Below are 25,571 nucleotides of genomic sequence, written 5' to 3' on the forward strand. Positions count from 1 at the left end.
ATGTTAAAGGTGGGATGACTATCCGCCGCCCCTATCCTTTCAAAGACCAAGTGAATTTGCGGTGTGAGACTAAGGCGGAGCATGACGGATGGGTCGGTAGGAAGAAGCTTAAAATGGATGCCGCAAGGTCCTTCTTAAGGAGGACGAGAAGGCGCGATGAGGCTTTTGAGTTGGACAAGAGTGGGTGCCGAAAAGATGGATCCCCCAACGCGAGATCATTCTTCGGGATGAGCCGCTTTGCCATGTCGGCCTCATACCGGCCCTAGCGTAGGGTGAGTGGGGTCGGTGTGAGGCCCATCACCGTTCTCATTGTGTCTCGAACTTTGATTTATTTCTTCTACTTAACTCTTGCTTTGTCTCTTTCGCAGGCCACTTTGGACCAGGACACTCGAGGATATCCTCCAGGAGAATGGGGCCTGCACAAAGATAAAATCGTTGCCAACTTGCATCCCAAGGCTCTAGCCCATGACCGCGGGGACGTCGCCGAATGATCTTATGGATCAACGGTGAAAAGCTTGAATGTGGTGGAGGCCCGGGCGAGGGTTGTAAGTAACATGCCGCGCCGCACGCGAAAAACAAAGCCTTCGGCGGTGATGGCGTCGACATCGGCTCCGCCTTCCATCCCCCTGTTCAGAAGGAGACGGTGGAGATCGTTTATATCTCCAATGGGGATGACTCCGATGAGGACGAGGGGTCGCCCCTTGTCCGTAAAAGAAAGAGAGCAGCCTTTACCGCCGATGCTTCGCCGCCCGACGAGGAAATGCACCCTTCGGCCAAGAAGGCCAAGCACGGTATTGATCTATCCGTGGCTCGGACTTAGCGGTTGATATCTCCAATGGGCATGTCTGTGTATGTTGATACTGATGCTTACTTTAAATTTTGTAGATCACCGATCGTCCGCCGCTCTTGTTGGGCGCAAGTGGAGGGGAATTTCGTGCAATGGGTGGTGATCAAGACGTCACCGTGAACTCTTCGTCCCGGAAGGCTTCCCTCTCCCGGCCCTACGGGCCAAAGTGATCAAAATGTCACCACTGTTCCCTCATCCCAGAAGGTTTCCGTCTCCCAGCTCATAGAGGAAGGCACGGAGCTGATCAAGGAGCTGGCGAGGTGGAACGATCTTACCGGTGCTCGTATCACAGAGCAGGAGAAAGCCGTGGCTCAATCCGCTTTTGAGCTTAATGCCAGTAAGAAGGTGGCCGCGAAGGCGAAGCTGGATCTTCTCAATGAGCAGAGGCTTAGGGGAGATCTTTGAGAAGGCGCTCTTGGGTGAAAGAAAACTCAGCAGACGTGAAAAGGAGGTCCTTGAGAGAGCCAAGGCGGCCGCGCGGCACCAAGCCGCGAAGCCTTGGAGAAGTGTAAACTTGTTCGAGGCACGCCGACCTCTACCTCCAGCGAGAGGAACGAATCCGGGGACCTATTTAAGGCCCGGCGGAGGTGATTCGGAGCAAAGAGGCGTCACCAGGCAAAAGGAGAAGGACATTGAGATGCTCCAAACCGTCATGCTCCCTAACATGTGTCTTGAATTCCGGATTTGGCCGAAGGAGCTGCTAGGGAAGTGATTGGGGAGCTCTTCCCTCTTGATGGTTCCTTTCCGTGGGCGAGATATGACGAGCGCTTGATGACAAGCTTGAAGCCAAGGAGAAAGCCGTGGCGGAGAAGGCCAAGGAGGCGGTGAGGGCGAAGATAGAGAAGGAGGCGGCCGCGGAGAAGGCAGCTCTTGCTGAGAAGGCTAAAGCGGCCAAGGAGGAAGCCGATCGGGCAAGGGCAGCTGAGGCTGCCGAGGCTAAGGCTGAGGCCGCTGAAGCTGAGGCTGCTAAGGGAACTGCTGGGTTGCCCATCGAAGAAGGTGCCGCTGCCGCTACTGATGGCGAGCAACAAAGGACATAGGGAGATGGTATCTGTAGCCTTTTGTCTTTTGGCTTATCCTTGTAATTTCTTGTAATTCGTTGAACATTTTTAATAAGAGTTCGTTTCTTCTGCCTCCGGCCTGGCCGAGGTTTTTACCTCACTTTTTTTTCTTGCGCTAGTATTTGAGCGTCTCAATTGTACTTTAGCGTCTATGTCTTCGTCTGGGTTGTCTCCTTACGTTATTAATTGAGTGTCTCTTTTGTTTCCGCCTCGGCTTGGCCGAGGCGGTCTAGAGTGCGTATCTCAATCGTGTTAACGCTTCTGAGGCATTTTGAACGCTTTGCGAGTACCACCTGCGCTGGTCGTTACCATCGAGGTGTCTGCTTCCTGGTGGTGATTGCCGCTCTTGTCGGTGTGTGACAGTGTGAGCCAGCATCTGTTCTTGTTATTGACTGCCGTGGCGTCTACCACTTGGAGTGACTGCGACGGCGTCAAACCTCTTGGGGTGACTGCCGTGGCGTCTACTACTTGGGGTGACTGCGACGGCGCCTATTTCTTCATGGAGACTGCTGTGGCGTCTACCACTTGGAGTGACTGCGACGGCGTCAAACCTCTTGGGGTGACTGCCGTGGCGTCTACTACTTGGGGTGACTGCGACGGCGCCTATTTCTTCATGGAGACTGCCGTGGCGTCTACCACTTGGAGTGACTGTGACGGCGTCCAACCTCTTGGGGTGATCGCTAGTGGCGTCTACTACTTGGGGTGACTGCGACGGCGCCTATTTCTTCATGGAGACTGCCGTGGCGTCTACCACTTGGAGTGACTGCGACGGCGTCCAACCTCTTGGGGTGACTGCCGTGGCGTCTACTACTTGGGGTGACTGCGACGGCGCCTATTTCTTCATGGAGACTGTCGTGGCGTCTACCACTTGGAGTGACTGCGATGGCGTCAAACCTCTTGGGGTGACTGCCGTGGCGTCTACTACTTGGGGTGACTGCGACGGCGCCTATTTCTTCGTGGAGACTGCCGCTCTTGTCGGTATGACAGTGTGAGCCGACATCGCATCGATAAAGACTACCGCTCTTGTCGGTATGATGATGTGTGAGTGGCGTCTCGCTTCTTCCTAGTGACTAGGGGGAAAATGAACATTTTGATGGAAGACTTGGACGATTTTTCATTAGGTAAAAACATGCGTCGGGGTGCCCACAGCTGTTTTGGACACCTCCGCCGCTACATAGAGTATTCCCAAGATTACCAGCGTCCTAATGGCCTATCAAAGGCACACCGTCCTAGTCAGCCGCTAGTTACATCCATGAGGTCGTCCTCCTGTTGTAAGGATAGACTTTTCCCTTTTTCTGATTTCTTTGCCACTGAGGGATTGCATGTTGCATCCTCTGGCGGCTATCTGGACGTTGACCACCTCGTCATTCTCGTCTTTGGAGACGAGCTTGTGTGCTTCCCCCCGGTCCGAGACATACATCAGTGTTAGGGCCCGGATGGACATCACTGCGTCAGCCTCACTCAGGGTGACTCGGCCTATGAGAACGTTGTAGGCGGACGAGCCGTCAATGACCACGAACTCAGCTAGGACATTTTTAGCCGCATTCTTTTCGCCGAATGTCACCGGGAGTCTGATTGATCCTAGTGGTACCAGGCCGGCCCCAGAGAAGCTGTATAGTGGGTTGGTGCAGGGGCTCAAGTCCTTGACTTTCAGGCCGAGGCTGAGGAAGCACTCCCTGAACATGATGTTCGTGTATGCGCCTGTGTCAATCAGGCACCTCTTGACTAGGTGGTTGGATATGTCCAAATTGACTACAAGTGGGTCGCTGTGAGGAGTGATGACTCCTTCATAGTCCTTCCTTCCAATGGTTATATCGGGGATGTTGGAAGCAGGGATCGCTGTGTTGGGCACAAAGTTGATGGCCTGATATAGCTCGTTCAGGTGCCGTTTGTGCCCATGAGCGGACCCTCCGTTCTCGTTGCCCCCGATGACAACATGGATCACTCCTATCCGTTCGAAGACGGATTTCTTACCCGAACTGTCGGCGTCAGTCTTTTGGCCTTTGGCAACGTACTTGCCGAGGCTCCCCTTCCGGATCAGCTCTTCAATGGCATTCTTGGATGCCGTGATCGTTGGTTAGATGGCGGTGTGGCGTGGTACTCACGATCTTGGCTCGTGTCACCGTCACTTTTTGGCTTGGGGGGTCTCTCCCACTTCTGGCCCTCGTTTTTGCTCAGGGCGAAGACCTCGGCGGCTGATACGACGAGAGGGGTTTTATCACTATACCGCCTCTGGTGGTACGTGCCCGAACTCCACCCGGCGCCTGTCGAGTCTTGTTTCCTGGCAGACTCTTCCGACCGTGACCTATTATTCTCACGGCGTCTTTCATCGGACCGTGACCCGTTGTTGTCACGGCGTCTTTCATCCGGGTTGTCCTCCCGGTGGCTCTTCTTTTCGGAGGGCTCGGCCTCGCTGGGGCCGACCCATGTCTTGTGATAGTCTTCTACCTTGATGGCCTGGTCGGCCATCCTCCTGGCGGCATCCAAGCTCAGGCCTCCGCACTTGATGAGCTCATTTTTTAAGTCTCCCCTTGGGAGGCCCTTCATCAGCGCGAAGGCCGCCAGTTCGGGATTAATTTCTCGAATCTGCTGGACCTTTCCATCGAACCTCTTCACATAGCTTCGTAGAGACTCGCCCCCCCTCCTGTTTGATAGTTAGGAGGTCCGATGTCTCCACGGCCCTTCTCTTGTTGCAAGAGTACTGGGCTAGAAAGGCGTCTCTTAGGTCAGCATAGTAGTATACCGAGCCGTCGGGAAGCCCTTTGTACCAACTTTGAGCCATCCCATGCAAAGTTGTTGGGAAGACTCGGCACCAGACCTCATCGGGATGCTCCCATACCGACATGTAAGACTCGAAAGCCTCAGCGTGGTCAGCTGGATCACTATCTCCTTTGTATGATAGGGGTGGCAACTTGAGCTTAGTTGGCACCTGGACTTCTAGGACGTAGGCGTTGAGGGGCTGTCTGACCACGTGTCGAACGACACGCGGCGATCGGCTCCTCGCATTCCTAATCCGGCTCCTCTCCTCGTAGCGGGAAGGACTTCTTCTTCGACTCGGACTTCTTCTCCAACTCTGCTGAGTCGGACTCCTCTGGTTCCTTTGGGGTAAGCCTCGTTCGTGTTGCGGGGACGCTGTCCTCCCATGAGTGCGGGAAGGACTTAGGTCTACCACGCCCACTTTGGGCTCCCCCGGCGACTTGGCTGGGTCAGCTTCTCCCAGTGCTCCGTTCAAATTTCTCGGAGTCACGTTTTGGGCCCTGGTCTCCTGGGCGGTTTCCGCCGCTCTTGTCGGCGTGACAGTGTGAGCAGGCGTATTACTAATTAGGTCCAGGACCATTTTCAGTTTTGTTATGTCAACCACATGTCCCATGATGGTGACCTGGTTGGTAGCGTGGCGTGTCCGGCATTATTGGCATCCCGAACTCCGGTTGGATTACTCCGCCGGTGGAGGGCTGCACGACTCCAGAATTGTTGAAAGTATCATCGTGGTAGAATGCGGTTTCGTCGGTCACGACTGCGTCTTGTTGTTTTGACATCTTAGCTTTTTGGGTGGGTTTTTGTTGTTTTTTTTTTTTGTTTGGGAATGAATGTGACTAGCTTCTAGTATCTCTCCCCACAGACGGCGCCAATTGTTCCGAGTGTAATTCCAGAGCAAGTATAGTTACCACCCGTGGCTTGTTGAATGATGTCTTGAGTTGGATTCTCCTTTGGTCTTAATCGTTCCTCTCGGCCTCTCCTGCAACAATGAACGAACTGAGGGCTTGGCTTTGTGCCAAGCGTACTCACTCCGACGCTCAAGTCAGTAAACTTAAAGGATAAGTTGTTACTTGGCTGAATGTATATTGTAGAGAGATAAGGAAGATATTACCAGATGAATAGTGTATTTAGGTTTAGTTGTGTATTTGTTGGATCCTTTCCTCAATGAAGGTTGAGGAGTATTTATAGGCTTTCACCTTTTGTCACGTAGTGGCCAAGTGGCCAAGTGGCTAGCAGGTGGAAAGACTGATCTACCCCTCGGCCGAGGTTTCTATGGCAGGCCAGCGGGCCCTATTGACTCACCGCCGAGGGATCTTGGATATGAGTACGCGGGTATGTGTCCCGGCTGGCAGGTTGTCATGCCGAGACCCAGGCTGACCGGCCGATGGGCTGCATCGGCTAGGCTATCTAAGTCGTTGACTTGCTGTGGATATCTTTGACCTTGCTCAATATGTTGACTTGGTCAGCGGTGCAGAATATGCCCCATCAGGAAGTATGGCCTAGAGTCATCATATCGAGCTCACGCCGCGGAGACCTGGCTATGGCATAGAAGGTACGGACATTTCAACTTACGTGCACTAGCCGACTTACACAAGCAGAATGTTGTGCAGGATTTTACAATGATTCAAGCAACTAAAGAACTATGCGAGCCTTGTCAACTTGGAAAGCAACACCGCCTGCCATTTCCAAAGGGCCAAGCATGCAGGGCAAGTAAAAAACTAGAGCTTGTTCACACAGACGTATGCGGTCCTCAAAGAACCTTATCTTGGAAACAGGTACTTTATCCTGTTTATTGATGATTTTACTCGAATAAAGGAGACAACTTTAACCATGAACATGATAATTAATTGATTACTACTACTAAGCATGCAATTGGCAACAAAAAGATGATAACAAATTAATCAAACCATAATCAAAGTGAAATTAGGTAAAAAGATGGTAACTTTGACTTCAAGCAAGCAAATATTCAAAAATAGGAGAAACATAAACAAAGGAAAATGAAATCAACAACTAAAACAAGAGGAAATAAGAAGTGACAAAGGAAATATACCAACAATTATAAGGCAAGAAAGATGATTGCATTGAATAATTGAAAAAGATGAAGAACAATGTTCGGCCTTCTTCCCCAAATATTTCTCTACCAACTCACTTTTTGATCTAAAATCTAGTATGGAATGTTATGTTTGCTGAAAATAGGGTTGGGTATTTATACAAAAGGGTCCATTAACGATATTACAAAGGTCGAAAATCAAAGAAAAGCCCAAAGGACCTCTATCCGGCGTTGGGAACGCCGGCCGCCTCTTGGGAGCGCCGGATAGAGGCCTGAACACCGGATGTAATCTCTGAACGCCCACTAGGCCAAATTTGAGCACCGGATAGAGGTAGGAACACCGCCCTGAAGTCTGAACTCCCATGGAAGTTGGGAAAATCTCAAGACGGTTCTCGATTTTCGCTTCGCTCCTTGCAAAAAGGTCCCGTCTCCATATCACCTCTCACTTTCTCCTAGAAAAGTGTGAAATAATATTATAATTACGCAAGGCCATATACAAAATGAATAAATGCAAAATCGACTATGGACTAGGCTAAATTAGCTAAAGAGTGTAACAAAATGAAGACAAAGTTAAGGGTTTAAGGCCAAAAATGTAGGGTGATAACATAGTTATCAATTATACACTGCGATATACATTTCAATTTGAGCTGTTCAGGTGGTTGTATCGGATCATGTTTCTATTTATCCCGGTTTTTTTTACCACGAGCCCGGGGTCGCTTCGGGAGTTAAACTATTCAATTTTAGCACCAAATAAAAAGTATTAAACTAATTTCAACTAGTATCCGATTTTCGCACGAGACTTGCTAATCGCATACCAACAACTTCAAATGTCATCGGGTTACTTCTCAAAAAATTTTAGGCCACTTTGTCTGACTCGATAAACCGTAGGTGTGATTTACGTTCATTTTTATTTCGGGACCCTAATATCCCGAAAACCATATATTATAATTTATACACTCCATTTTGAACCATTCAGGAGGCCGTATGCCCGTATCGAGTAGTTTTTCTTTTTTCTCCCGGTTTTTATACCACGTTTATGGGGTCGCTTCAGGATTTACCATATTCGATTTGAGCCCCAAATAACAATCATTAAAACATTTTTAACGTATATCCAATTTTCTCCCCTGAATGGTTTATTGGATACCGACAACCTCAAATGTCATTTGTTGCTCCTCAAAATTTTTAAGGCTGCTTTGTCTGACCCGAGAATCCATCCTTGTTATTTATGGACATTTTTGTTCCGGACTCTTAAATCTAAAAAATCATGTATTATACACTCCATTTTGAGCCGCTTAGGAGGCCGTATCGGTTCATATTTTTTTTCTCCCGGTATTTCTACTATGTTTTGGAGATTGCTTTAGGAATTACCCTATTCGATTTCATCCCTAAAAAACAACCACTAAGCCCTTTTTAACGAGTCTCCGATTTCCGTCCAAGTTTGGGTTATCACACATCGACAGTCTTAAATGTCCTCTGTTGCTCCTCAAATTTTGTGAGACTGGTTTATTTGACCTGAGAAATCATCCTTGTGATTTACGGACATTTTTTTTCCGGGGCTTTAGAATTCCGAAAAACGTGTATTATACACCTTAATTTGAGCAATTCGGGAGGCTGTATCGGGTCTTGTTTCTTTTTCTCCCAATTTCTCTTCATCGTTTATGGGGTCGCATAAGGATTTTCCCTATTCGATTTCGGCCCAAATAAAAAGTATTAAAACATTTTTAACGAGTATCCAATTTTCGCCGTTGACTAGTTTATCGCACACCGACAGCCTCAATTGTCATCCGTTGCTCCTCAATATTTTTGAGGCCGGTTTCTTAGACCTAATAAATTAAACTGTCCATGTGATTTACTGACATTTTTTCCGGGATCCAGATATATCGAAAATCGTGTATTTTACACTCCGTTTTGAGCCATTCGGGAGGCCGTATCGGGCCGTGTTTTTTTTTCGCCTGGTTTTTCTTTCACGTTTACTGGGTCGCTTTCAGGATTTACCCTATTCGATTTCAACCTCAAAAACAAGTATTAAAACATTTTTAGCGAATATCTAATTTTCGCCCGTGAATGGGTTTATCTCACACCGACAATATCAAATGTCATCTGTTGCTCTTCAAAAATTTTGAGGCCCCTTTGTCTGACCTGAGAAAGCATCTGTGTGATTTACGGACATTTTTGTTCTGGGACCCTTAAATCCCGAAAACGTGTATTATACACTTCATTAAGAGCCGTATGAGAGGCTGTTCCGGGTCGTGTTTCTTTTTCTCCAGGTTTTTTCTATGACGTGTTTGAGGTCTCTTCAGGAGTTACATTATTCAATTTTTGAGCTCCAAATAAATAGTATTAAACTATGTTTAACGAGTATTGGATTTCAATCTCTTTTTTTAATTTTCGGACACCGGGAACCTCGATGTTATCCGTTATTTCTCAAAATTTGTGAGGTCGCTTTATCTAAACCGTTAAATCGTCTTTGCGATTTACGGACACTTTTGTTCCGGGACTATGAAATTCCGAAAATCGTTTATTTGAAGAACATAATTGACGTATTTGATGAAATACGTCAGTTTCGCTCATAACCGACGCAACAATTACGTCGGTTTTGTTAAACAATCGGTGCAAAAAACTTAACTTAAAGGCGAAAAATGTATTCCCGCCAAAAGTGAGTACTTTTTGCGCCAGTTTATTAGAACCGACATAATTCAACAAAAGCAATAAGAATTTTTTCTACTAGTGTACTGTACGAGTTCTTTCGCGACTCTCCCTTGTTGCCTGCACTCGTGTCCTCTTTAGTCTCCATCCTTCTTCCCTAAGACACGGCTTGTGCCCCATCCACTACACATCCTCTCATCACTGATCAACCGCCTCAAACACCTTATACTTTTCTTGAAAATTCCCCTGCCACTAGCTCTTCATCCCCTCCACCGTCCCCTTCTCATCCTCCCCCAATAAACCTATTATCTGCTTATCCAACAAAATAACCAACCTAGATCCAAACATGCGGCCCTTAAGCGCCCATATCCCCTCAGGCACCCATCATGGTTAAGCAACCCTTAATCAACCTATAATGGCACGCAACCATGGGGAGGAGTTCACAACCCTCCTCTCCAACCACACTTGTGGTCTTTTATTCCTTCCGAATCCACTCAAATCATTATTGGTTACAAATGAGTGTACGTTTTGTATTAGGTATAGCCCCCAAAACACCATTCATATATACAAAACTCTTCTCGTTGATAAAGGCTTCCATCATTGCCTAACATTGACAATTCTGAGACCTTTAGCCCGGTTGTCAAACCCACCACCATTCATCTTCTCTTTTATCCTCCTATAACACGTAGTTGGTCACTTTGCCAACTCGATGTCATCAATGCCTTTTTTTAAGGCACTCTCTCTGACTCAGTTTAGACTCAGTTTACACGTCAGTCACTGGCTTTCCAGGACTCTTCCAACCCTACATATGTTTCCAAATTAAATCATGCTATCTATGATCTCAAACAAGTTCCTCGAGTTTGGTACATTGAGCTCAAAACTTATCTTCAATTTTACGGGTTTCGTTCCTCTTTATCTGTTTCTCTATCTTCATTTTCCATCACAACTCCGACATTATTATCTATCTTGATGATATCATTGTTATTGCTCAATTATCCTCACGTCTCATCTTTTTTCTTCATTCCTTCATCGTTCGCTTTTATTTGAATGATCTTGGGTTACTGTCCTACTTTTTGGGTGTAAAGGTTATCCCTACTACCTTCAGATTATGTCTTACTCAAACCAAATATCTTCATGCCATTGTCACGCTTTTTGGCATGCTTGATTGCAAACCGGCTTTCACCCACTTTACATCTTACTCTGCCGTTACTATCTCTATAGGGTCTCCCATCTCCAACCCAAACAGCTACTACAGTACTATCATTGATAACCTCCAATACCTCTATCTGACTCATCCTGATATAGCTTAGTGTAAACAAGTTGGTTCAATATATGCAGGTACCTTACGTCTCTCATTGAACCGCGCTCAAACGACTTGTTCGATGTCTTAAACGAACTATTCAGGTTGGTCCTAATCTATATCGTACTACACCTCTTATCTTACATTCATATTGAAATGTGATGCAAATTTGGCTGGTGATCGATAAGGACAGTTATGTCTTAACCACTGGTTATATTCTATTTTTTGGGTAAAAGTCTGATATCTAGGGTATCTCTTAAGCAACATGCGTTGACCCGTTCATCCCATTGAGGCTGAAATCTGTGTCATTGCAGCCACTACGACCGAGGTAATGTGGATCCATGGCTTGTTGACAAATCTTATTGGTATTCCCGTATCTTTCCCGCCTGTTGTCTATGTGATAATTTAGGGGCATACACTACGACCCAGTTTTCCCTTTGAAATGAAACATTTGACTCTTGCTTTTCATTTCGTTCATGAGCAAATTCAGTGTAATACTCCATTGAACCGAAGAAGTTATTCGGGTGGGGTAACCCCTTGAAGAGGTCCATTGGTTGACTTAAAATTTGACTAGTGCTTAAAGGGATTGGAAGTACTACTCATATCAACAAAGTGCACTTTCTTTTCTGGTTATCCATGTTAAAGAACTCCACAGTTAAGCGTGCTTGACTGAGAGTAGTCTTAGGATAGGTGACCTTCTGGGAAGGTTCCCGGGATGCGCATGAGTGAGGACAAAATGCGCTGGAAAGGACCCGTGTTGATCTGTGGGCTATGTACACTGCCTGGCGAGCTACCATGAGTGACCGCTCCCGACTTAGGTTTGGGTCGGGGTGTTACAAGTGGTATCAGAGCAACCCTGCGAGCGTCTGGCGAGCCTATGGTTTAGAGTACCCGGGTCACCGACCTAGCGGGGGAGGATTCTGGGATTGGCTAGTTGGTTGCAGTCAGATGCTGCCAGGCGCAACGAGGACGTTGCGTTCTTCAAGTGGGATTGTGTAATACTCCACTGAACCGAAGACGTTATTCGGGTGGAGTAACCCCTTGAAGAGGTCCATTGGTCGGCTTAAAATTTGACTAGTGCTTAAAGGGATTAGAAGTACTACTCATATCAACAAAGTGCACTTTTTTTTTTCTGGTTATCCATGCTAAAGAACTCCACAGTTAAGCGTGCTTGACTGAAAGTAATCTTAGGATGGGTGACCTCCTGGGAAGGTTCCCGGGATGCGCATGAGTGAGGACAAAATGCGCTGGAAAGGACCCGTGTTGATCTGTGGGCTATGTACACTGCCTGGCGAGCTACCGTGAGTGACCGCTCCCGACCTTAGGTTTAGGCCGGGGTGTTACATTCAGCAAGGCCAGTTACGTGTTTAACATATCTCTGTTGATATCAATTAACATATGTTCTTACGAAATAGTTATCTCTTGCTCGGTTCGAGCTTCTTTTAGCCAATATCGGCCTATTTTTATGATCGTCCATCTTGTAAGGGCATGTCAAGAAAATTACCAATTCCTAGTTGTTTCCATATTCTGATATTGGCTTTGTTTAGGACAGTTTCCTTTTGTGTCCTAGCTTCTCTACTCATTTGTATAAATTACTTACACAATTTACTGAAATACCAATTACTCCCTTTATCCCGGTTATTTATTGTCCTTTTCTATTTTTGCGTATCTCAGTCAATTGTTGTCCTTTCTATTTTAAGAATGAACTTGAAGAGCAATTTGATCATTCACACTCAACTTATCGCACTTGTCATTTAGTAATTGGTTCCCTCCTCTTTTCTTGGTCTTTATGCCAAAACCAAAGGACAACAATTGACCAGGACGGAGGGAGTATAAAATAGGTAAATTAAATAAATCATTGAATACAAAACTTATGCTTTAATGTTATCCGGCAAGAATAGAGCCGTAGAGGAGGAGTCACGGGATTCACGGACGGTGTTGGTGTTCAAAAGGATTTAGTAATTTCTCGAAATATTATGTGTCGGGAAAAACCTTACCAATTTTGTAGCATACTACAACTACGCTAATTAATACCACTTGCTAATCAATACTATATATTAATTCCAGAAACCAAGGGATTTCAATGTAATTAAAGAAATTTATACAAATTAAATATACTATATAGTTTTAAATCGATAGCACCGTGTGATGGACCTGATAAAGGGGTCTCAATGTAAATATTATATAGTTTTGGTTAAAAGTATAATATAAACATGTCTTGATGAAGAATATTTATGGAAACTACATTAAATTAAAGTAATTAAATTTAGAAAACACAATAATATAGTAATTTTCCTTAAAATTAACATGCCCCGCTTATGGAATTAATTAGTATCATCATAGAATTATAAATTAAGTTAAATGTAGTAAAAGTAATAGTAGCAGCAATGAGATTAATAAAATTAACGGTATTAATGTGGGAGTAGTGAAAGTTATAATAATGACAGTGGGAGTAGTGAATGTAACAACGAATGTAGTAAAAATAACAGTGGTAACAATGAGAAAAAGTATGAACAATTAAATAACAAATCGACTCAAGAAAATATTTTTATTTATTTAAATACAGGCCGGATAAAATTAACGAGAATAATGAATTTAACAAAAAAAAAGAGTAATTAGTAAAAGAAACAATAGTAACCACGGGAGTAGTGAACGTAATGATATTAACAAAAAATATCGTGAAAGTAATAATATTAATAGCGGGATAGTGAACGTGTCTCATAATTTGAAAATAAATTTTACATTTCATTATAATTGCAAGATATGTCATAAAAAAATATATTACTAATAGTAAACGTGTGAGTTAGACAACTCCAACATAGTTTATTTCATTGAAAATAAAATTTAACGGTAAATAGAGGTAGCCCGGGCGAAGCCGGGCACCAAACCTAGTGTTAACTATACTAGTACTCACATTGTATTAGCTTCGAGGCGGAAAGCTTCCACTTTCCAATTTACAAGCCACAATACTTTTTTCCTTGACTAGGACAACATAAAAGCTAATGTACTAGTTTTAATGAATCTTATTCCATCAATCCATCTCAGAATCCATGTAAACTTAATCTTAATCTAATGTAAAGCTTTAGAAATGTGTAGATTTACTTGTTGGCTACGTCTAATCTTTTTGCTTCGAGAGTGACCACGCTAACCGATCGAGTACCTAACGATAAAAATATTAACAAACTAAACGAGGGCGAGCTAATATAAGGGGTCGAGCTTGGTCTTTGGGACTTGTAATCGGCCCAAGATAGGGGACGGGTCAGGCCGGGCTGCATGTGGGTCAGGCGTATTAAATAAATAAAAAGTAAAAAGTAAATAAATATTTAAGACAACTTTACAAATACAATAATCCGTATTAAATAAATAAAAAGTAAATAAATATTTAAGACACCTTAAAATGAAATCGGTAAATAAACGATCAGATATAAACTACTACGGAGTATATACTCCGTAGTTTTCAGGGTCGAAACATGTAGTATAAACTCATAACTTCATCATTATTTTCACTAAAAAAACCCTTTTAATTATCAACATACATTTTTGTGTTTCCCGTTTGTAGTTTTGTAGTTATTACTTACAAACAATTGTATTAGTGACATTACCCTTGACTTTTAAACTGTTCTATGTAGATTTGGAAACTTGGTAGCCGCCTAACTTTATTATTTTTTTCTACATTTTCTATCTTTCATGACTAGTCCATAAGTGTCCAAAACGTTTTCTCACTACTACTATTCTTCATATATATACTTGCCTAAAAAACACAATAACTCTATATCTCTCATTGTTATGGAGAACCTAGACATTATTACTTCTCCATTTTTCTCAACAAACATGACAACCTCTCATAATACACTCATGCCATCGTCGTCGTCCTACTACGGTGATGATGAGTATAGGGATAATGGGGTGCTAGGGATAGGCATGGATGAATTCGGACGCGACGATGGTAAGCAATTAGCTAGGGAAATTGGATCCTCTAGTGATGGAATAATCAAAGAAAGCAAGAAAGAAGGTAAAGATAAGAAAATTAGGAAGCATAGATATGCATTTCATACTAGAAGCCATGTTGATATTCTTGATGATGGTTATCGTTGGAGAAAATATGGACAAAAGGCTGTCAAAAACAATAATCATCCTAGGTATGTTCTTCATAAGACAGTAATTAATTAGTTAATTATATTAATTCACTTTTTTTATTAAGTTGTAGCTCAATTTGATCATCAATTTTTTTATTCTGAACTTAATAAATTCATGGTTATATCGTTTTATATTCTGTGTGAGAGGTATTTTAATCAAAGGCAGGGATCGATGGAGTATATATTGTGCTAGGTCATAATTAAATAAAATTTATGCATGGGATTTAATAAATCCAAAGATTTAAGAAGCATGATTGTTGTTTGAAGAACAATATTTTTTAAAAGAAAATATATATACCAATTCAAAGATTTAGGACTTTTCTTTTATTGGTAGTCCATAGCAGATAACGAGTCTAATCATATTTCTGAATAATAGTCATAATAAGGCCTTATGTATGTGTGCCTTTCGATCATAAGTATTGAATGCAGATGTCAACTAACTTAACTTGTGAATTTATGAGCAGTGATACTTATGACCTGAGTTTAAATATGTCAATATTATTAAATTTAAAAAAAAATTAGGGTTACATCTAACTTAACTTTTAATAAATAATAAGAGTCATACTAAAGCCTTATATGTATGTGTGCCTTTCAATCATAAGTGCATGCAGACGTCAACTAATTTAACTTGTGAATTTATGAGTAGAGATACTCATGGCCTGAGTTTAAATACCGTCAATATTATTAAATTAAAAAAAAGGGTTACATCTAGATTAAACGATGACTTTAGAGAAAGATGAGGAATTTTATTTGATTTACTAAAAGTAAAAAAAAATTCTTAGCACGTGAAATCATTGATCTAAAATCGTACGGACTATACTCCTAAAAGACAATGGAAAAATGCCATATTTTCGAGTAATAATAGTCGTGTAATATTAAAAGAAATTTGATTGGTCATTTTATGATAAAGTCTTAATTTAATTGAAATATACTTTGAATACAACTTTTGTGACGAAGATTGACAAGATCCTATTGTCATCAAGAAATTGAAGAGGTTCATCTAATCAAGCAACTTATTTACGTATAGCACGATATTGTTTATCACTGTTTGCCCTATTGAAAATAGCCGTCATGAAAACATCATACTCTTATATAATGCATAAATTCATGCATGATTGATGCATTTTGGGTTGATTTTCTTTGTTTTGTCTGAAATTTCTATTTCCATTGGTATTAATAACTTGGTGTCGGTCCAGCATCTATGACTTGTATCGTGGTCATTTGACCTAAAACCCTAAATAAAATTATGAAAAATATGCATTAATCATTCATCGATCCATAACAATTTTCCATAGATCGAGTTGGGTTTATTTGCAAACTAAAATGTGTCCCACGCAAGAAGGAAATGGCAAACTTGGGCGAGTTTTAAGTTTTAACGTATGAGATTATCGGGTTTAAAGGATTTCGATAAAAGATTGTTTATTACAAGAAAATACTTTGTAGCTTCCTTGTTCATAACTCATAAATAGTCATAACGAGGGCAGACCTAGAAATAAAAATACTTATGTCAAGGTTTCCATATTTAAGATTTTTCTGGTAGTAAAAGTCGATAATCTTAACCGTTTTTTGGAAGTTTGGGGTAGCGAATGCTACTCTCTCCTACTAGGTTCCTCCATGGTCATAATGATGTGAAATTTCCAGGGGCAAATTTTCTAAACTATATGGATAACAGTCCACGACTTGGCAGCTGGTCATTTAAATTGAATATGTTTAATGTTTAAAATGTGCTTATATCAACATAATTGGATAAGTGTCTAAATTAAGATGTGTTTTATTAGGCGGCATAACTTTGAGTCGACTTAGTTTCTGTTGAAGATATTACGGTTATTATTGTAATATATCGTAATCGGAACAATATTAGTGTTAAAGTATAAAATCGATTTTGGGACTCCAACAATTAGTTTAAACTTTTGGTTGAGATAATTTCATAACATGGTATCAGAGCCAAGGTGACCAAAGGTCACGGATTCAAATCTTGACAGCCTCCAATAACTCACGAAGTGGAACTTCAGCACATGGTACAGGAGAGCCTGTGCATTAACCACTCTTCCAGCCCAATGGGCGCTCGAGTGACGAGGCATAATAGAATATAAATATAATAGTTGGACCTCAACCATCACTTTAAGGTTTTGGATGAAATGGTTCATCCATCTATCATGGTATCAGAGTCATGTGACTAAAAGGTCACAAGTTCAAATCTCACCGCCCCCCAAATTTCTAAATGAGACCTGTAGTTGCATCCACACTTAAAGCCCAATGGGCATCCGTGTGAGGGGGCGTGTTAAAGTATAAAATCGTTCTTGAGATTCCAACCTTAAGTTTAAGCTTTTGATACGATTCGCTTTATGAATTCATCTCCTCTCCATTTCTAATAGTTTCAATTATGAGTCACTTTGGGGCGTTGTTTTAGGTCAGTGCGTAGTTAAACGGGGTTAGTTAGTAAAAATTTAGCTAAAAAGTGTATTCATTCATTTCATTTGCATACATTTATTTAAATTATATAAAAGGAATTTTGAACAAATATATAGAAATGAAATCAACCGAGGGAATTTAACTATTCTTTGTCATATTACCTATTATGTGATTTAAGTTTAGTCATTCGAGTCACTTAGTATTGGATTGGATACGTTACATAAGAGTCGGTGGTTTGTGGCGGGAATGATTTTAGACCCAACAAACCTTAATTCGACTCTGAGCTTGGATCATTGGCCCCAAACAGTTTAAAACTTACCCCAAAATCTCAATTAGTTTTTTTTCTGATTTTTTTGCCAATTTTTTTCCCCAATTTTCCAGAGGTGTCATGCATGCATGCAGCTACGTACCTAGTATTTCAAAATACTGTATCAGCCATTACTAGACTAACTATGAGTTAATGAGATTTTAAACAATTGCAGAAGCTATTATAGATGCACATATGCAGGGTGCAATGTGAAGAAACAAGTGCAAAGACTAAACAAGGACGAACAAGTAGTGGTGACAACCTATGAAGGAGTTCATACACACCCAGTTGAGAGATCTACTGATAATTTCGAGCATATTTTGAAACAAATGCACATTTACGTTCCTCCTTGATTTTATGTTTTTTATTACTTGTATTTACGTCGTTTATACTCACCATCGAACCTCAGCAATATGGGCTTCACAGTTAAGCTCTCTTGGTTTGGCACGAAGCTAGTCTTGTATTGTTACGTTTCGAAAACTATTTTTGATTTGTCAATATACATCATATATACTTTTATTATTCTCCCAGCTCGTTCTTATTTTTCTGTTGATAATTTGAATATTATTGTCATTTCTACTCATTTTCCATTTTGTTTCATTATTAAAGGAATGTAACGGTTGATTATTATTGATATTCAGTGATGGAGCTAGGGGGCTAGTATGGGCGCTCGCCCCCGCTGACGGATGGAAATCGCAAAAGTTTCACTTGAAATTTTCGAAAAAACTTCAAATTTCCCTTATACCATAATCCGTTTGCCCCCGTTGAAATTTTTCGGCCACGCTGGGCAGGGTTCAAAATCTCGGCCGAGTTGTATCGTATCGGCCGAGTTGTATCGGATTTTCACTCTACCGATACGAGATATCGCCCGAGAAATCACCGAGATTCTCCGCAATCCGTCCGTGACGACCGATTTATGACCGATTATACCGATACCGCGACTACGACCGATACCGAGATTTAAACCATGACGCTGGGTTCAAATCCTGGCTCCGCCACTGTTGATATCCTGAACGAGTATAAATACAAAGTATAAGGGAGTTATGCAAGGCTAATTATATGGGATATTTACTTAATTTATTAACAAATATAATATCGTAAGTAAATAATAACTTATTTACACAATATATATTCTAACACGCCTCGATCTGCAGTCAAATCTGGAGACTTACGAACGTTAGGTGACTATCCCTAAAATCATCGAATAGGACGAGAGGTAAACCTTTGGTGAAAATGACAGCTATTTGCGAACGAAACTGAACATGATGTACACGGACATCGCCACAAGCCACCTTTTCAGGGTCAAAGTGAATATCAAGTTCAATGTGTGTGATGTTGCTTGGGAACATCGGGTTCCTAGAAAGATAAATGGGGCTTATTGTCATGGTAGACAATAGTAGCCTTAGACACGGCGGTGATGTAGTTCAAGGAGCAGATTTCGAAGCCAACAAGACTCAAAAACAACATTAACCACACCCTTGTACTCAACTTTGGCACTAAACCGAGACATAGTGGGTTGTCATTTTGAACCCCAGGAAACGAGGTTGTCACCTAAAAATACACAATACCCACGAGTAAACGGCGAGTATCAGGACACCTCGCCAATCTGTGTCGCCGTCAGTATATGAAGTAAGCGAGCCAAGACCAAATTGTAAAGTACTCTTACCATACCGTAAGACACGCTTGAGAGCATTATTATTCATTTACGTTTTCATGGGATTATGCATAAACAAACATACTTGTTAAACCGTGCAATGTATCTCAAATTAATCAAAAAAACTCCCCACTAGCCAACTACCTCCCATGCTGATGGTATCAAGCTATACCTCGCAAGTGCACGATTTTATCGTTGTACACTATTAAGGGTCGATCCCACAAGGAGTTGAGAAGATTACTAATTGTTCTAATCCTATCGTTTAGCTAAGTCAACAATAAGGGATGAAGGTTATACTAAAACTACCAACAACAAGGTAAAACCACTAAATAAAAACAAACTAAGAGAAAGAGCAAGATAAAATAAATAGATGGAAATCAAATAATTTAAAAGCCTAAGACTCGGTTCTCCCCAAACAATTCGTAATTCCACACAATCGAATCTCTAGGCTGATCACAAGGGTAGTTAGGTGAGGAGGTGACGACTCTAATTCGCCTAAGACCCCCCTCTCGGGTTCGAAATAGGACACTAGTGCTACCCACCAACCCCCCTCTCGGGTTCGAAGGTCGGAATCCCTAACTCAATACCCGACTACCCCAAAAACATGCATTATTCCGAAGGTAGTCCAATATTTGCTAAGGTCATTAAGCCCCGTCAATTCCCGGGTCATCCCACTCCCTCTCTCGAGGGTCGATTTCAAACGCTAATTTAGAGGTGTCCTACCCCGGTTCTCCCTTTCGGTCTCAACTGAGGTCAACAATAGGGTCAATTCTCGGGTATCCAAATTACAACCTAACCAACTCTCGTTGGTGGTCAAGGGTTGTAAGTCGACACTACCCAAAAGTCAACCCATAAACCAAGTCAATCCTCTAAACTACCCTCACCAATTTCCCCAAATAATTAGCCTTTATGAAATTCAACTAATGAAATTACTCATGTTGGGTCAAACCGAGCCCTAGTGGAAGACTACTCACTAATCATGGTCCTAATTGCAAAATAAACAATAAAGATGGAAACTTTGGTCATAAACATGGTGAGAAGATGAAATTCACTATTAAACATGCAACAATCTAACAATGGGAGTAAGGTAAGATGATTTAATCTAATAATGAGAGTGATTAAACCTAAAGACACAATCTTTAACCAAATCAACTCAAAGATTAAGTCTTTGAGGACAACTACCCAAGGATGAACAAATGAAAGAGAAACAAAGGAAAGATCAACAATAAAAAGATGAACAATGATGGAAATAACAACAACAAACAAACAACAACAACTATTTTAACATAAACAATCAAACAAGCTTAAGAGAAGAACAAAATGTAAACAAATGAAGATAGGGAGAGAATTAATACCAACAAAATAGTGAAAGAGGAATTTGGATAGAAATAATAAAGAAGGAAATCCTTCAATCTTCTTACAAACCCAAATTCAATCACTAATTGATTGAAGAACTACTTTAATTAAGGAAAGATTAACAAAGAGATTAAGAAAGTTTAAAGCTTGAAAGGGTAAAAATTCTGGATCTAGGGTTGTGTGTACAAAAGGGTTTAAGAGGGTGTATTTATAGGTTCTACAAGGATTAGGACAGAAATTGAAATGGGCTTTGAAACACGTGTGTGCGCTCCTACGGTAACCGGCCGCGGTGCTGGCTAGTGGGAGATCTCTGGAAGTTTTGAACAAGTTTTGAAGTCATCAGGTGTGCACGGCCGGTCAACCGGCCGCCGCCTATGATCGGTGGGGCGACTTTGACTTTGAAGATTGACTTTTTGCCTTGGAGGAACTCCCGGCTAATTGGTCGGAGTCGTTGACCTACGGGAGATTCTGTAACTTTCTTCCAATTCCTTTGTTTCTTCAAGAATGTGTCTTCCCAATGGTTGACCGGCCGCCGGGCCACCGGCTGGGGATGCTTCTCCACACTTCTTCCTTCATTTTCCTTGTAAATGTACTCCCAGCCGGCTGGCCGGCTGCCGGCCTACCGGCTGAGGGTACTCCTCAGCATAATTCCCTTCATCTTTCATGCATAGCTTAGAAATCCCGTCTTTCTAGCTTCGTTTCGCCCGTTCCCGCCTCAATATCTGCAAGGGGGCCAAAGTGTCATAGTAAAGGGAATCGGGACTAGAAACGAGAGTAAAGGGGGCACAAAACCGCCTTAAATGGGGTCGAACAAGCATGAAAATAGAGGGAAAAAGAGTGCAAAATGGTCCTATATCAAACCTCCCCACACTTGAGCCTTACTCGTCCCCGAGTAAGTCCTCAACCAATTGCACAGAGCATTATTATGATAGATATGGAGAGTGGATGCACAATATAAGCATCACTCAACTAAACTATTACTTAAGCCGATCGAGTATTAGCGCACTCAACGCCCCTTCAACTCACAATTTGACACCCATGAGGGGAGAGTGCCCTATTGCAAGGCAAGTTGAGTCTTGCTACAAAACTTTCGACACATTCATCATGAAAGCACGTAATCAACAAGTAGAATGCATCTAATAAAATGATCCACTTTCCTCATCTAAGTGGCCGAATTTTTCAAACAACAAAACACGGTTTAGGTCGGGAGTACCGTCTCAGAAGTGCCAATTGAGGTGCCAACCCCCTAAATGTGACAAAAGCAACCCTTTGTGTGACCAATGCTCAAGAAACAAATTCAAGAGCGGGGAAAGGGAAGAAAGGGCAAGTCCGCCGAGAATTACAAAACCGACACAAGATTCAACCAAAGGACCCATGACTAAGGGGACCAAGGCAACGACACCCTCACGGTTTTCACTCGTCACTCAATGAAAGAACAAGGTGATTTTTGTGACAAAAAGTAACCAAAATCACTCAACTAACTCGACTAGCGAAAACGTGCCCGCAATCTAATGTGTAACACCGTCCTATGTCCAATGAAATGCAAACAAAGGGAAAAATGCACACGATATGAAGCAAGGGTTGTAACGGGGCTAGGGAGTAGGACGAAACGGGATTGGTGCAAGCACCGTTTGGATATGTGGAGTTCAAATCAAGAATTGCCGACACATCGTAACCCACTTCTTATTGCAACACATGAGACACGTTTATGCCCTAACATAGGATTGTTTATCAAAACCATGCAAAAATTGCATAAACCCAACTCAAATTGGAAAAACTCGAAAGTACTCATCTTATTTCAACAAAAGGTAACGTCTACACCGTAACAACGACTCGGTTTCCCAAGTTATGCAAAAATTGTGTAAACCCGACTCATTTTGGAAAAACATCAATTTGCCCCTTTTTATTTAGCAACGGCTTTTTCTACCCCTTTAAATGATGAGTAGGGGTGTCGCTTGCCTTTTTTTCTTTTTCTTGACAACAAACAAATATTTACAACACAACTAACTCATTTTTTTTTTTTTTTTTTTTTTTTTTTTGAACTTTTCATGACTCTTTTTTCACTTTTCTATTTTCTTTTTCAAAACCTCTTATTTATATAAAATGCCAAATCATACCAAATTCCGACCCAAACGGAGATGTATACTATCCGCCACTATGCCCCAAATCACCTCCTACAACACAACTACAAAAACCCACCAATTCTTGATTAAGGAAGGGTGGTTATGGAATGTAGCTATTTTAGTGGGTTTGCCAAATGAAAAGGCTAAGCTCAAAGGGGGTGAATCAAAAAGGGAAACAATGTAGGGAATAAAGCAAGGCTATTTGGCTATGTGAGGTTCATATAAACTGATTTTTGCTTCAGATCATATGCACAAAAATGTAATGCAATTTCATGACCTAAGGACGATGCGACACACTTGTGCGTAGTGATGTGACACGCCTCGCGAGGAGGTCTACTCTCAAACCTAGATGAGGGCGGGGTATGGATGTACCCACCCTAGGAGGCTCTACCCTTACCTTTGAGTAGCTAAGTCGAGCCAAAGGTCTAGTCTACGGCCCTAGGTCTCACAAGGTTGGTCTAAACTCTTTGGTCAAGCCCTCCTTCCTCGGCTAACTAAGAGGCCACGGGTGCGAGTCACGAGGAGGGGAAAGGCACTATTGGACACATTAGTTCATCATGGGGGTACTTGGTTCCCTTCCTTTGACCATGTTCTCCCTTAAAAGCTTATTTACAAACTCAATGCAAAAGAAAGAAATGCAACAAGTATTTACATGTGAACCAATGCATGCGGAAATTCAAACAAACATGAAATGAAACGTGCAACAAATTGGCTAAACCTAGCAGCACATCAACACCAAAATTCCAAACGGTCTCCCAAGGAGACACCCAAAGCAACAAAATTCCCATCCTCCTTCAAAATATCAAAGATACCAAAAAGAAAGAATAGTAAAAGGAGCAATAGATAGGAAGGATTATACCAAGCGGTCTTCTAGCTCCTTTTTGCCTCAAGTGGTCAATGTGCCAAGCCAAAAGGTTAGACAAAACATATATATACAATGCAATTTTTTTTGAATTTTTCAGAAATTTTTCGATTTTTAGGCATTTTCTCTAGTTTATAAACATTTACAAATATAAACAAATATGCACAAGAGTGGATATTTCCCTCCCCACACTTGAGATGTACATTGTCCTCAATGGACAAAAGCATAGGGAGTGAATAAGAAAAAGGAAGGAACATATTTTTGATTTTTGATTTTTGAAAAATTAAAAGGACATATTTTTGTTGATTTTTGATATAAGAACTCCCTCCCCACACTTATTTATTTACATTACTTCCAAATGGAAATAAATGTGTGGAGGGATTTCAAATTAAAAGCATGTTTTTGTTTTTTTTTTTTTAGGCCCTCCCCACACTTATTTATAGACATGGGAGGGCAATTTAGTGAAAGAAAATAACATGTTTTTGGTGATTTTTGGTGATTTTTCAATTTTTAGTTGGTTTTTATTTTGAAAGTGCAATGCATGCTCTATTCTATATGCAAAATTGAAATGACAATGCAAATTATGCTAAGTGAATGCAATTACTAAATGTGACAATATATTACAAAATTGAAATCTAATGCAATTCTATATGATGCAACTAAATGATTTATCAACTAAATGCATGCGAAAAATTTAAACATGAATGAGAAATTTGGATAAAAGGGAGAAATCATACTTGTCATTTGGAAGAAGAAGTAGAGCCCTCATTACTAGGCTCTACTCAAAGTCATCATCACCATCACCGTCTCCATCTTCATCTCCATCACCATCACCTTGAACTCCCCCGAACTCGGAGTCACGGATGAAATCGTCCGTGTTCAAGTGGACATCCGAGCTAAAATCCTCCATGGCTTGGCTCATACCAACAAACATCTCGGGTGCCCTCGGCACCACTAGACCCGCCCTCTTGGAAGATTGAAGGGGCACCCCCGAACCACCTCGCGTCATGTCCCTCCCCTTGGGTGGTAGGCGGGGTGGGAAAGACCGGGGCACTAAAATAGTCGGGCCGCAAGTTAATATCGCCGTACTTGAAGGTCCCATCTTCCGGATGTCCAGCATCCGGGAATAAATAGTAGGAGGGGTGAAGGCCGGAGGGGTGTTTGTATTGGTTCCTCATACAATCATCATAGACCGGGAATTGACCAAGAGAATGGTCATAGTAAATCCGGTCAAGTCTTTGTTGAAGCCCAAGCCGCTCACCGGCGGCGTTTGCCATGTTAATTTTCATCTCCTCCATGAAGGAAATGAGATCGGCGTGGAGAGGGGGCGATTGTTGTTGTTGTTGACTGGAGGTCCCCTCTCCGTGATGGAAAGGCTCGGGGACAAATGGAGTAGTCGGTGTGGCATACCGCAAGGTAGACCTTGCGGGAATGATGGGTCGGCCACGAGAATAACGAAGATTAGGGTTGATTTGTTGTGGGATAGAGGGGTCTTCTAGATTTTCAATTTCAAGTAAATAATTCTCCGAGTTGGGCACAACTTTCATTTTGTCGGGGTTGGGAAGAGGGATAGAATTTCTGTCGACGCCATCCACCCGAATTTGCCAATAGTCTAGGCCATCATTCGGGTGGGTCTTCAACCAACCGAGGTTGTGGTGGATATAATTTTTGAAAAACATCGTATCACCAATCATTGAACGCATGCCACCCAAGTTGACCCTCCGATTGAGCCTCTTCATCAAATGGGTGATGAGTCCACCCACGACAACGGCCGTATTAGAGGCCGGAGAATTGCTAAGCCTTTGTAATGTAAGGGCCAAGTGGTGGGCAATGTCAATTTTGAAAGTAGTGGGGTTGGAACGAAGATAAGAGCCGAGAATTTCCAACTCTTCCGTCCGGAAGTTGTGATTTTCCTCTCGGCCAAAGATGGTCCAACCCATGTACCGATGCCAAACCCGAATTGCCGCATTATGGACGGTGTTGGCGGCTCTCTTGACCCCCTTAACATCATCTAAACCCGTAATAGCCTTCCATAAGGCCCCATGGTCAAATGTCTCGGG

General features: G+C 42.1%; 1 protein-coding gene across 1 annotated transcript; it reads left to right on the top strand.

Moving 5' to 3' along the window:
* The first annotated feature begins 14,377 nt into the window (after positions 1-14,377).
* LOC141652034 (putative WRKY transcription factor 75) lies at positions 14,378-18,089 on the top strand. Its single transcript, XM_074459693.1, has 2 exons — positions 14,378-14,800; positions 17,692-18,089. Exons 1-2 carry the CDS (start codon positions 14,448-14,450, stop codon positions 17,867-17,869), a joined length of 531 nt encoding a protein of 176 aa, XP_074315794.1. The 5' UTR covers positions 14,378-14,447; the 3' UTR covers positions 17,870-18,089.
* Positions 18,090-25,571: the final 7,482 nt, after the last annotated feature.

Source organism: Silene latifolia, chromosome 4 (genome assembly GCF_048544455.1).
Source record: "Silene latifolia isolate original U9 population chromosome 4, ASM4854445v1, whole genome shotgun sequence".
NCBI lineage: Eukaryota > Viridiplantae > Streptophyta > Magnoliopsida > Caryophyllales > Caryophyllaceae > Silene > Silene latifolia.